Here is a 14,880-nt window from a genome sequence, read left to right on the forward strand (position 1 = left end):
GAGCAACAAATACAACACAAAAATATTTATTTTTTTAGTGATTTTAGTTTTTTTAACCATCAATTCATATTTGTTGGAAATGTTTTAGAATTTTGTTTTAGTTATGGTCATGACATTAACATGTTAATTCTTATTAATTACATAAATTTTAACACATTCAACATTTCATGTAATTATGATTTTTATTATTTATTTACTTACAAAGGTTTTGTTCCTCTACTCCAGTAACTCTGCAAACAAATAGTTGCTTCTTTCAACCTTAAAAATCCTTCAAAAACCACAGAAGAAGAAAACCATAACTCCTTTGTGACTCCTCCTGGGCTCCACAGCTGTGTGCACACAGACTTTACGCCACTCCAACTTCCTGATTGTCCCCTGGAAGCAACAGGAATCAAACAGGCCTCTCCAGTCGCTGCCGCCATCTTTGTCGGCTGTCATGGTTACTTAAGGGAGAAACAAAACCATCGTCTTCACTTTGCATCACAACAGCTTCACTCGTAAGAATGCTGCTGCGAGGGACATCACACCCGAATCAGTCACTTAGCAAGTAGTCCTGGAGAAAGCTTCTGCTGATGTGCAGAAGGCTTCAGGGCGTCCATGGATGTTGTTTCCATAATGACCAGGTGTCAAAAAGAGCAGCGAAGAAAACACTTAATAAAAAAACAAAAATGAGACTTACAGACTTATCTGGTTAAAAATATGGGTTCTACACCAGTGTTTGTTACTATATTTACCTAGTAACTAAAAAAAAGCTTTTAGGAGAGTTTTATTGTTGTATTTTAAACTTTTACCTGGGTGACTTAATTACTTCATATTTAATTAAATTAATTACTTAAATGTAATTAAATATGAGCAGATACCACCCCCCAGTTAAAATTGACTGTATAAAAGAAAAAGAAAATCTAAAAAAATAACTTTTTTTTGGCAATATTTCCGACAAGCCACTGCATTCATGTCTTTTCAGCTCTTTGAACTCTTCTAGTTGACTATCTTTAGACATTGCTGCAGCATTCTTTGTCTACATAATTCTGGGAATATAAAGGGAGTGTTTGCTGCAAGAACAAAAACAACTCAATGTTTTCTAGGAACTTTGCACCCAATCTGGCTGGTTCTGCCTGTGAGGGAGTGTCACTTAGAAATGTAGAAACTAGCAGTGTTGTGTGGGTGTGTCTTTTGAGTGAAGATGCATTATTAGATTTCAAGCAGCACTGCTCAAAACCACATAAAATATAAATGGATTGGAGGTATTTATGTTTCTAGCATTAATTTATTATGAGTGACATTGTGTCGCTCTAAGATCACGTTACATGTTTGTTTTCATTTTTTCAGAAAATGTTCTCTTCTGTTGTGAAAATCAGTTTCTGTAGATTATATAAAAGCTTTAGATTTTCTTGAAAAAAAATCTAATTTCAGTGTTTTATTTAAATCATTATGGTTTTATGCTACATCTGGTTCATATGCTTTTGGTTTGAATGAGAAACTTTGTGACCATTTTAAAAAGAAACAGTGCTTGTCAAAATGATTCAAGCTTTTTTTAATTACTTTTACAAATCAGTCATGATCAACAAAATGCTGCATTTTTTTAGCAAAATAAATCACAAAAACCCTTTAAATGTTAAGGTTAAATCCTGGAGGACAACTTGTGTCCATTTGCAAGTGAGACAACCAGCGTCCATCTAAAGTCACACAGAAACGGTGACTGCTTTAATTGCAACCAGAGGTACCTCCAATGATTACTGATTTGAAGGCGATGAATATTGATGCAATCACTTATGTCATATTTAAAATTTTTATTTAATTTTCTTCATCTTGTGGAAATCAGTAGTTTTGTTTAAAAAAAAAGGCAAATTTAGCAGTCTTAGCTTTGATTTGTAAACGCTATAAAATTAATAAAGCATAGAAGAGTGTGAATACTTTAATAAGCACTGTACATTGCTATGCCAAAGCATTCACAACCCTGGAATTGATGTACATTTGTATTCAAGCCCCTGATTTGCTTTGTCGGTTTGAGTATGTCTTTGTCCATCTGAACATTAAAAGTACTATATTTGCTCATGCTTCACTGTAAAAAGACATTTTTACGAATAAATACCATTCTAAGTCGTTCCCTTATAGCTGCAGGCCTCTTCAAACAGAACAAATCCAGTTTGCTGCAGTTGCTCCTCCGTGCCGGCAGGGAGCAGCGCTGTGACCACGGAGCAGCAGGCAGTCCGCTTTAATCCAAGATGGCTGCGCCCTGAAGGATGCTGCTGACAGCGTGAAGGGTCGGGACAAGTAACAGGTATGAAAACACGGAGGTTATTGTCGTTTTAGCGGCGTTATTAATCACTCTGGAGGAGAAGAAAGTGAGTATTATAGAGGTTTGACTTTCAGAGTCGGTGATTGTTGTCTGTTGGGCCGGTGGATGTAAAAATGTGGCTCATTTGTTTCACCATCAGTACAAAACGTGTCCAGGTGGTATTTTAGGAGAAGCTCTGTAGTTATTGGTCGTTTATGAGGGTTTAAAAAATCCTCCTGTTTTGATATAATTTGTGTTTGTTTACTGGAAGCTTAACAGAGTCAAGTTTTATACTGATTTATTTGAACAAATGTATCTCGGACTTAAAAGCTGTGAATATTGGCACCTTTTGAAAGCTGCAGAGCCTTCAAAGAATAATCATTGCAGGAATAAATAAACGCAGAACGAGGAACTGGGTAAAATTTTCTGCCACAGGACGAACGCCTTCATTCAGCGTGGAGAGATCAATTATCCTCAGAGTAGATATAAAGACAAACAGCTCATTCCTCCTCCAGTGCTTTTCTCTTTCCAGTATATTATAACCCAAACAGACAATTATTGAGACACCGCGTAAAGTTTTCCAACTATAGCAACCAAGCAGGATTAGTGTCTTAGAGGAGGATTACTTCCGGTTGGGGAGGATAATGTCTCACCTAGATCCATTACCATGGTAACCAGGTACCGCTGCACGGCACATCGCAAATATATACCCGAATATATGCGTGTTTGCAATATTTATGTAGTAAAAGACAGTTTATAGACAAATACTTGTTGACCAATATATTCCAAGTGTTATGAACCGGCATTTTACATGCTAATGCTAATTTGACCAGCCTGGTTATCATCTGGCTTTCAGATTTTATAACTTAAATACTTTCTGAAAATATTACAAACTCATTTATTGGGACTCCGGGATATGACTGGTCTATGTATTTAAAGTTTTATCACAATATTTTGTGATAATGATAAAAGTGATAAGAACTATTTATTGCTACCTTTTTTTAGATAACTCTGTGCTTGTGTCAGGATGGCAAAGCAATCAGCCCCACAAACAAATATTTAATTAACAAATAGTTGTTTAAATTATCACATTTATTTAAATTATTGCATTTTTGTTTTAGGAAGGTCATGCTAAATAAAAAGTACATGATGTAATTGCATTGTGATAAATTCTTAATGTAAGTATTCATATTTTCACTGATTCACCAAGTTACCATTAGTTTCTGTTATTTACAACATTATTCAGCTCTTCTGAGAATATCTTCCATATCCAAGTAAAACTGTGACAGCGTAATATAATTAACTGAATCGAAACTCAGTCAAACTGAATTGTGAGTCGAATCAAATACATTTTGGAAATCTGAATTGATACCCAGACCAACGAGAGAGAGACCAAAAGGGAAGAACAGAAATATGCAAAATATGAATTCTGCCTTGTAGATTCCCTGCAATATTTCTGGCTTTAATTGAACAAAGTGTAAATAGTAAACCTAATAATCCAAACATTTTCTAAAAACATAAATCAATGGTAAATCAAAAGTCTTAATCTTTATCACCATAAATAATAAACAATATGATAAATGCCAGTTATTATTAAACAATAAGAGAGAGAGTCTGATTCAAACATGAGAGAGTCTCCAGGTCAAAACCACTGCTGACCCAAAACTACTCAAAGGTTTGTCTCACATGATTCAAAAACGTCTTAATGATTTACAAGACTTTCCAAAAAATGTTATGTGGACTGAAACAAAATTGGATATTTTATGAAAGTTTGTGTTGTTTATCTGATCAGCTTGAAAAGAACAGGATGTAAAATTCAATAAAGTACTTCAAAAAAAGAACATCATTCTGACAGCCAGATGCAGTGGTGGTAAACATTTAATTATACATATTTCAGAATGTAAAAAACACAGTTTTTTCAGAGGTTGTGCAATCATTTCAATCATTACTGGCATTTATGAGTTTTAACATTTAATTTCACTCTATATTTCTATTGAATGAGGTTCAATCCTAGACTTCAGTTATGTTTTAAAATGAGTTGCCAGCTGCTGTCAACAATCAGTCAGGTTTTTCGTCTTGCCGTTTGCATCAGCTAAGCTTCACAATCCGTGAGAATCAAAGGTTCCCTGCAGAAGAATCAGCTAATGGTTGATGTTGACAATGAAGCCTAAATAAACTAAGCCTTCTCCATATTTCATGAGGAGGAAACAAGTGTCCTTGCACTCAGACGAGAACATTGGCTCAAGAATTGGTGCTGTGACAGACAGCAATATGAAAATCTGTAAATGAATAGATGTTGCTTTTTTATTTTAAGAAATGAAAAGAGAACTGTATAAATGCAACCTGGCTCCATTTTTTGAATATGAATAATGCTGAGATTAACCTTGAGAATGCTAAAAGCTTTTTAACTTTTCCAACTTTCACCAGAGCTCTCTTTTTATTGCTAATCATCTTTTCAGTGAATTCACTCCGCAGTTTCTTTTCTTGACACACCAGTGGAGGCTCGTATTGAAATATCACCTTGGCTTCAGTTCAGCAATTACTACATTGCTTTGCTGCAAACAACGAATAGCTGATATTTATGACACACATGGGGGCAGAGTTTATTCATTTCCATTTCAGAATCTCTTTCTTTCTTTGCTGTGCATCAAGTTAAATTTGCGGTCCTTTTGGAGTCTTGCTTTACTATAGTTTTTTCTCTTTTCATCTTTTTCGCAGTGCATTAGTTCCTGTTGTTGGTTGGCTTAATTAAATCCACTGAACTCTTTGATGAGAGAACAAAGCAATGTGTGAAAATATATATATATTTGTAATCACATGCCCTTGTAGCCGCTTCCAGGTTTATTTTTCAGGTTGGACTGAAACAGTTAATCGTAATTAATCAATTAATTATCAATTAATAATCAATTACTAAAATAATCATTAGCTGCAGCCCTGATTTCATGTTTCCACCCATAAAATTTTCTAACCCCTGTGCAGGTGTAGGGCAGTGGCCCACCATTTTGTACTGCTATAAATGTTCAAAGTCGTTAAGAAATTTTAAAATATGATTATATAATTATGTTATTGGAAGACATTATTGACAATACTTCACCAAAGGACCTTAATAAAGGCCAACACGAAAAAATCAGTTTAACTTGATTAAAATTTTTATTGTGTTAAATTAATTAATTAAATAAATTGAGCAACATTTTAAAAAAACCTTCTTTGCTGCTAAATTATTGAATAAATAGACATAATGAGCTTGATGAAAACTATGCATCATTTGTATCTGTGGATGAGGTTATTGAACTGGTGCTTCAGAAACTTCTGATAATTCATGTAACATCTTTTAAAAGATAGTATTTTAGAAATATTGAGGATTGTGCAGCTGCAAAGTGTTTAGCATTGAGATGCTATTTTACGGTTTAATAGCTTTGCTGATAAGCTAACTCCTTTTAGCACAGCTTTAGCACAACAGTAGTCGTTTCCAGCGCCCGACCTCTGGCGCACAGCTAGCTTTAGCCTGGCTAGCATCGAGAAAAACATTTCTCAAAAATAAGTTAGTCTGGCAGATTATTGCTTTCTGAAACGCCGGATTGGGACTCCTTCTCTCCATCTTCTCATCCTTGTTTCTTCTAGACGACTCTGAAATATTCTTGTTTTAATGAGAAATAAATATTGTTGAGTTTTACATCTTTTCATAACAAGAAACTTTCATTTTATAATGATAGATACTACCCCTGAATTTATCTCCTAGCGATAGCTGCTAAACGCTCATTTCAAATTAAAAATTTTAAAATAAAAACATAAAATCTAATGTTTTAAAATGCGTCATTATATATAAAAAATCCTATATAATGATTGTCTCGATGTACAACTTTGATAGAAAATAATAAAAATAGTTTTTTTGTGGGCAGAATACATAGTGAGAATAAGTATTTTCTTATTCTTATAAAGTTTTACCAACTGAAACACCCTCCAGAAAATCAGCAGCAACTTCAAATTTAGACGGTGTATTTCTTCCCCTTCATTTTTCATTGTCCATGTATCTTAAAATTTTCCTTTAAGTGGTAAAAATGAATTTAGCTCCTTCTTGAAACATTCATGCCATGCAAATTATGAATCCTGGCCTGAAGCCTGAAACATGCTGGAAGACATTGGACGATAACAGAGCAGCAAAATGTCTAATTTATCTTCAGCTTGATTCCTGGAGCCAACAGTCAGAGGTTTGGATGTTTTTTCTAAGGTACCAGAAAATAAACTGGCAGCCAGTGTAGCCAGATAATCCAAATAAAGACTAGCAAAAAACAAAACAAAAACAAACACACAACAAGCTGCTCGTCTGCAGTGTAAATCAGAAAACCCTCTGCATTTGCAAGTATCTATTTCTGTGCTTGTAAACTTTTGTGCTGGCTGTTTGTTGCTTTGTACAGATTGGTTCCAGATCTGTTGTTGTGCAGGTGGGTCTCAGTGTTTCTGCTCTGCTATCCAAAAGAGGAGAGGAGAAAAGTAATTCAGAGGAGCCAGGAGGCTGGCTGAGGTTTGATGACAGGGAAGCAGAAGTCATACACGCAGGTTGTGTTTGGGTGTTTGTCTGCAGTGTAAATCAGCAGACAAGCTGATTAAATAGTCATCACTATTTAACTACAAAGTCCTGGACTGAACCTCGCTGCAGTGATACAGGTTTAATGCAGCAAATTCTACTTTTTCAGAGTTAGGTTTAGAGAATTTGGTAGGGTTAGTAGTACTATGATGAAGTATTAGTGCCAGGAAAAAAATAAATAAATAAAATTCAGAGAATAAAGTAACATTATTATGGGAATAAAGTCAATTTTAAGAGAATAACTCATGAGAACAAAGTCAAAAACACACCAGAATAAAGTAATACTTTAAAAATAAAAGTATAATATTATGAGGATAAACTTGAAATATTATTAGATTAAAGTCATACTGCATTTAGTATAAAGTCATAATATTACCAGAATAATGTTGCAGTAATAAGAGAATAGTTAATATCATAGAATAAAGCTGTAGGATTTTCAAAATAATGTCACAGTAAATATTATAATCAGATTCTGATTTGTCAACAGATAAAGTATTTATTTATTTGCACAATACCAAAGTTATTGTGACATTACTATTGTATTATTTAAAAAAATTATATGACTTTATTTTGTAATTTTGCTTTATTCTTATTTTTTTCTTAGTCTGGCCTGGATATTCTGCTGTAGGTTAGGAATAAGTTGTTCTTGGTTGTTTAATTTATTTTTTGTTGTGTTTGCACTGCAAGAAGCACAGAGCGTTCTTTTTTTATCTCCTGCTTTTGTTATCACAATTGGAAACTTAAATTCTTGTAAAGGATGCAATGGGTCCAAACTGCACAAATCAATCGGCTTGTAATGGAAATTGGACATATTGATCGACTAGGAGGGCAAATACAAAACATTTTATTATTTCAGGCACCAAGAAACAGCTATTACAACAAATTCTTTCCCAAACATCCTTCAAAAAGTGACAAAAAGTACAACATTTTTGCTTTGAAGTGATTTTTAAAGCTCCAAATAGCAGTTTTCTGTTAGTCTTAAAATCTTTTCTGGACGCCAGTTGTGTGTAAACAGTAAAAAAACAGCAGGAAGTGTTTACATTTAATGCTAAATGATGTGTGTTTTACACATTAATGAGTGTGAGATGTGTCTGCTTTGACAGATTCTTCTGTGGTGTGCAACAAGCATTAGCTGTGATTGTTCTTGCTTCGTGTGGCTCCTGCTCTTTGTTTCCGGCCAACATGTTAGAAACTCGCGTCGTCTCTCCAGCTCATCTGTAATCATTACTTGGTGCAGCGGGTTTGAGATTCTCAGTGTGTTAATGTTAAGTAAACAAACCACTTTATTGATGTTTTAAAACAGAAACATTTAATAACAGAATAACATGAATTTGGACTTGGTAATGCTGTTTAAAAAAAAAAATTAAATCTATGACCCATGCATGACATTTACTACAAAATATGGAAAGCTAAAAATGCCACAATTTAGTAAAAATAATTAGGTTGCTTAATTAACACTAATAATTAGTCATTGAAATAAAATTGGAATTAAAGCTGCAAGCAGCCTCGAGCGGCCCTCGCAGCCAAGCGCCGCTCCGGCCTATTGCCACCGCAGGGTACTAGCAACCGCCGCCTCACGCCAGCCACCACAGATACTCTCAGCAGTTTTCAGCACCTCCGCCCACACCGCGGAAACTGTTGCTTCGTTTCCATCAACGCTCCCCACGTTCTAACACAGAAGTCGTTGCGCGGTTTCCGCGCCCGTCCACCAGGCGGTACGCATCGATGCGTTCGGCGGCACTTCCTGACGACGCACAAAAAATGTGGTGCAGATTCGTTGATATAGCGAGGAGATATAGCTGGTGTATTAATGTAGTTGGCGCAGTGGAGTCAAAATACATTTCAATGTTGTTGGGGTGTTTAGAGGTCAACAAAGGTCATACAGTCGGATGATCAACGTATCATTTAGAGCCTATCATATGCACATGGTGAAGAACTGCAGTTCGCCATTTCTACACCCCAATGCGGTTTGGTCAGCAGCCAGCATTCACAGAGTTCATCATCTTGTCGTTTTAAGTCAGTATTCACATGATGAAACCCATATATATGATAGAATAACAGTAAAACTCACAGGAGAAAAAACTGGTGATTGCCTTTGAAAAGTGGGCGGGGCTAGGGTGATTTCATCAAGTGACCATGGAAATGTGTTCAGGATTGTTCTATAGAGAAACACAGGAAGTGTGATGCAGCTCTGATCTTGCATTTGGAAGTTTTTTAATGTTTATGTTTCATGGCAAATAGTGAAAGTTTTACACTAAGCCACACCCACATGCTTTGATGTTAACTGCAACTGAAATGCAGTGCAACTTTAACATTTTCCTAAAATGAGTCAGGAAAATGGTAAAGGTTAAGATGTATCAGTTTAATAAACCCTTCTGATCAGTAATAAACCAAGGGCAATGCACATTCAGAGAGCACAGTTAACTTTCAGTACATTAGAACAAAAGCACAGGTTTAATCTCTCTCAATAATTAGGTATTAATCACAGCAAGTGGTCCAAGTAAATATTACAACCCCAATGTATCAGTCTTAAGAACTCAGAACGTTGTAAGATTGTCGCTCTCAACAATCGTAAACCGATCATCCTGTAGTGTGTGGTGTGTTACGACCGATCGGGTCCAGTCGGTGGAACATCGGGACCGCTTTGATCTAAAATCGGGGATATTGACTGTCTTTAATCATCTTTGCTCATTCATCCAATCTCTGTGGTGTTCCTCCGACTTTTTTTTTATCTTTTAATGAAAGATAATTATAAAATTATTGCACAGAGTACATCTGGTTGAGAAGCACATTCCAATCTTTGGTTGAAATGGCGCATTTGATTTTATTCTGCAGTCATAATACAATTTTAAACAATATAATAACTTTCAATGAAAGGAGCTGGAATAGGCTAGGTTAAGCTTTCGCGGTCAGTTGGGGAGAAAGGATAACTCCCATTTGATTTTCTAAAAACATTGAAAACAGTATTTTTTATGAAAAAAAAAAACTCACCTCCATGTTGCGATGCAAAAATATAATCCTTGCTTACGATATTTCCAGTTCTTAATCCAAGGCTTTGATTTTTGGTTACGTCTTTTTTGGGTTAAAATAAGTCCGCAAACTAAAGTTACCAATTCAACGTCGTTGTCCATGTTTGTTTGTTTACTCCAAATTCAGCTGTGGTAGTGCAGAATTTTAATTTGAAGGTATTTCGTAGCTGGTATTAGAATGTGTTCGAGTGAAACCTCACACTCTTAGAACGAACCCGTTACACCTACGATTTAAATAGGCTAGTGTGTGTTCTCTCACGTTTTCAGAATTGGCCGACTTTTCTAAAATCGTGTAGTGTGAACTGAGCTTCACTCACCGCATCTCCAGTTACCACTTTTAAGACGAACGGCAATAAAACTCCTCTCCAACAGACCGTTCCGGCTCATGAGCGTCATTCGGGTCTGCAGCTCCAAAACCGAAGCAAACGTTAGCGTGGTCCGGTTCTGTGGCTCCATAAACCAGGCATAATGTTCAGGAAAACTTAGCTGCTCCAACAGTTTAGCAAAAAAAATGTACAGTCCACAGCGTAATGCGCCGAACCTCAACCATGTACGATCTCCTGCCGACTGCCAGTACGTACAGTAAGTATTAGCACAGCTACAGTACGTGCAGTCCTTCTCAACCAATCAAATTGCTTAAATTTGTTTTTGCCCTTGACTGGCCATTAAGGCAGAGACGAGGGAAATGATGCATTTACTTGCGGTAGGAAATAACAGTCATTAACAAAACGCTACATTTACTCCGTGTTTTAAGCCAACAAAAATTATCTTAGGGCTTACATATAACATTTCAGGTTAAATGTAATCGCTGTCCTTTTGGAAATCTCACGGCAGACGCGCTGGAAACGTTTTCACGGCCGTCCGAAAAAAACCGAACTTGATTTGTTTTCTCATTGATGGAGTACCAGTGACTCCTGCTGGCGCAATAATGGTATTGCGCCAGCAGTACCAGTATTGCGCCACCAGGGGCCAGTCGTACTCCATCAACACTGACCAGAATGTGTTACTCAGCAGAGCTGAGTAACACAATAAAGGTTTTGCTGAATGACGATGTTTGTATTATTTCTAGCCAAAATTAATGAATGTTTGCACTCTAACCCACAAAACAAAATTATTAAAAAAAATAAAACTTTAAAAATAAAATTGAGAGCCAAACGTATGGCAATGGCGTTACAGGTCACTTCGCCACGCCGCCACGCCCACCTGCTCCATCGAAGCTGGTCGGGGTTGGAATCCTCAATACACCAACATGTCTTCTGTGACTGGGCACAGTTTCATGTTGATGAGGTCAAAGGGGTCAGATAGCGACCATTGAAAGTAAAACATGACACTTCCTGTTCTCAGGGGGCGTGGCCTAAGTGATGTCATCATTCGACCATAGGGTATTGTAGTAGACCCGATGATGATCAACAACAGTAATTTTGGTACCTGTGTGAGTTTCTGTGTAGGAGATATAACAGTTATTTTTTACGGCGAGTAGGTGAACTTTGACCCCTGCTAACCCCCCTTCAGCATACTCAAAAACTCACCGTTTAGATAACTTTAGATGAGACATGCCTTATGAACATACTGACCGAGTTTGAAGCCGATCAATCGAAATCCCTAGGAGGAGATAGATCAAATATGAAGGCTGTAAACGGCAAAAATGGGGTCAAAAACCGAACTTGAATCCAAAATGGCCGACTTCCTGTGGGGTTTAGACCATGGCTCCAAGAGACTTTTTTGTACGTCCTGACAAGGTACACATGTGTACAAAGTTTCGTATTTGTAGGTTAAAGCATGGCTTGGGGCTGATCATTTAAAGTTTTCTAGGGGGCGCTATAGAGAAATTAGGCCACGCCCACCAAATATTGTGATGGATTCCTGTTGGGGAGTGGATGAGGGTCCATCCTTATGAGTTTGCAGCAGCTGGGCCCGAAAATGTGGAATTGAGAGCCAAACGTATGGCGATGGCGTTACAGGTCACTTCGCCACGCCACCACGCCCACCTGCTCCATCGAAGCTGGTCGGGGTTGGAATCCTCAATACACCAACATGTTTTCTGTGTCTGGGCACAGTTTCATGTTGATGAGGTCAAAGGGGTCAGATAGCGACAGTTCACAGTAAAACATTACACTTCCTGTTCTCAGGGGGCGTGGCCTAAGTGATGTCATCATTCGACCATAGGGTATTGTAGAAGACCCGATGATGATCAATCACAGAAACTTTGATGCTTCTGTGAGTTTCTGTGTAAGAGATATAGCAGTTTATTTTTTATGACGAGTAGGTGAACTTTGACCCCTGCTAACCCCCCTTCAGCATACTCAAAAACTCACCGTTTAGATAACTTTAGATGGGACATGCCTTATGAACAGACTGACCGAGTTTGAAGTCGATCAATCAAAATCCCTAGGAGGAGATAGATCAAATACAAAGGCTGTAAACGGCAAAAATCGGCAAAAATGGGGTCAAAATGGGAACTTCAATCAAAAATGGCTGACTTCCTGTGATACTTGCACTATGACATTAATTGTAAATTTTGAGCGTCTTGGGGAGTTCTACAAGTGTACCAAATTTCATGTGTCTACGATAAAGTAAGTGAATAGCAGAGGGTAAAAAAGGGTGTTTTTCCAATTTCTAGGTGGCGCCGTAGAGACATTTCTGTTGCAATTTTTGCTACGACTTTAAAATACGTAAATTTTAAACAGGCTTAAGGCCTCCGCCAAGTTTGGTGAGTTTTTGAATATGATAAAGCCCCCAAAAAGCCAATTCATTTGGGTGGAAGAATAATAATAATAATAATTAAAGCTGCAAGCAGCCTCGAACGGCCCTCGCAGCCAAGCGCCGCTCCGGCCTATTGCCACCGCGGGCTACGAGCAACCGCCGCCTCACGCCAGCCACCACAGAAGCTCTCGCGCAGTTTTCAGCGCCTCCGCCCGCACCGCGGAAGCAGTTGCTCAGTTTCCATCAACGCTGCGCACGTGCTAAGACAGAAGTTGTTGCGCAGTTTCCGCGCCCGTCCTCCAGGCGGTACGCATCTATGCGTTCGGCGGCTATCCTTCAAGATGCAAAAAAATGTGGTATAGATTCATTGGTTTAGCGAGGAAATATAGCTGGCGGATTAATGTAGGGGCGCAGTGGAGTCAAAATACATTTCAATGCTGTTTTGCTCTTTAGAGGTCAACAAAGGTCATACGTTTTCAATTTGGCGCCAGTCCGATGATCCACGTGTCATTTAGAGCCGATCATATGCACATGGCGAAGTAATGCATTTCGTCATTTCTACACCCCAATGCGGTTCGGTCAGCAGCCAGCATTCATAGAGTTCATCATGTTATCGTTTTTAGTCAGTATTCACATGATGAAACCCATATAAATTATAGAATAATAGTAAAACATACAGCAGAAAAAACATGTGACTGCCTCTTAAAAGTGGGCAGGCCTTAAGCCTGTTTAAAATTTACGTATTTTAAGGTCATCAAGTGACCATGGAAATGTGTTCAGGGCTGTTCTCTAGAAAGACAGAGGAAGTGTGATGATGCAGCTGTGATCTTGCATTTGGAAGTCATTTAATGTTGATGTTTCATGGCAAATAGTGAAAGTTTTACACTAAGCCACACCCACATGCTTGATGTTAACTACAACTGAGATCTAAATGCAGTGCAACTTTAACGTTATCGTGAATTGAGTCAGGAAAATGGTGAAGGTTAAGATGTATCAGTTTAATAAACCGCACTGTTCAGTAATAAACCAAGGGCAATGCACAATAACAGAGCACAGTTAACTTTCAGCACTTTAGAACAATAGCACAGGCTCAATCCCACCCATTAATTAGGTATTAATCACAGGAAGTGCTGCAACTAAATATTACAACCCCAATGGATCTGTAAAAAGATACTTAGCATTTTCTCAGAGCTCTTTCAAACGACATTTTAAACATCTTCTATACATAATAACAAACAACTCTGAATTTATGAAACTGGATGTATCACACACACTATTCAGTTTATTGAATTAGTCAAGCGCTTCGTTAGCATTAAAAACGTTGCAGGCCTCAGGCATTGGGTTAGCATCCTCCTCAGAATAACTGTTCCAAACATGACGGCTTCCAGAACCAGCAGGAAGGAATGAATTACTCACTGCACCGCGAGTTACACTGTTTAAACGAACAGCAATGGGCTCTTTGCACCTGCCGCGCTGACGTCACAACTGTATACCCGAATGCGGCTCTTTTTTCCGCTTTCAGTAACTATTACTGCTATAAAAGACAAAGTCGTACTTAAGACACAAATAAAACAATACTATGTACTTTGTTTAAGTTTTCATGGATTTCCAAGCCATCCTCAATTAAGACAGCTTGTAAATATTCGTTGCTACAAGTTAGAGCTACCACTTGGAGCTAACGCCGTACACACCGCTCTAAACACTGTCTTAATGAGCATTCACAACAAGCATGCAAAAGTAATAAAACGAAATAACAACCTTAAGCAACACGGCCATATTTTTCTAAAAGTAATAACTCTGAATCTGAACAGTCAGCTGAACTAGAACTCCGATACCAGAGTAAGCTCTGTGCTCGTTTTTCTTCGTCATACTTCAAGCAAAAAGTCTGAACTGTAATCTGCTCCTCCCTCCCCCTCCCCGTGCTTTATTGTCGTTAACAATAAACACACGTAATATGCTTGAAAATAAGGCACAAACAGTGTCCGTTAGAATGGCTGAGAAATCTTTAGATAATTAAATAGCAGATTTTTACTAGAAAGATAGCAGGCTTGTGCTAGCAGTTTAAAGAAAATAAACTCACCTTCATATCTGTGAATGTATAACGAGGCGAACATCTTAAAACCTTTCTTTGCCTTACTTGTTGGGGTTTCGGATCGATGTACATTATTAATTGTTACCTTGGAAAAACATTTCAGCCGTGTTTCCGTGTAAGCTGAGGTGCAAAGAGCCCATTAAACTTCTCCAACTCCGGTCCAACAGAGCCTTCTTGCTCCAAAGCGTGGTTC

The 14,880-nt window shown here is 37.7% G+C and overlaps 1 protein-coding gene across 2 annotated transcripts in view; it reads left to right on the forward strand.

Moving 5' to 3' along the window:
* The first annotated feature begins 2,191 nt into the window (after positions 1-2,191).
* Positions 2,192-14,880, forward strand: part of LOC129360348 (39S ribosomal protein L11, mitochondrial-like) — an 83,158-nt gene continuing 70,469 nt past the window's right edge. Inside the window, exon 1 of one of the 2 annotated variants that reach the window (XM_055030520.1) lies at positions 2,192-2,281. Coding sequence is in view for 1 of the 2 variants with exons in the window: in XM_055030519.1 (XP_054886494.1) it covers position 2,345 (1 nt within the window). In the remaining variant the exon portion in view is untranslated. The other variant, XM_055030519.1, reaches the window with a different exon arrangement.

The sequence above is a fragment of the Poeciliopsis prolifica genome, unplaced genomic scaffold (assembly GCF_027474105.1).
Source record: "Poeciliopsis prolifica strain line A6 unplaced genomic scaffold, Auburn_PproV2 SCAFFOLD006, whole genome shotgun sequence".
Lineage (NCBI taxonomy): Eukaryota > Metazoa > Chordata > Actinopteri > Cyprinodontiformes > Poeciliidae > Poeciliopsis > Poeciliopsis prolifica.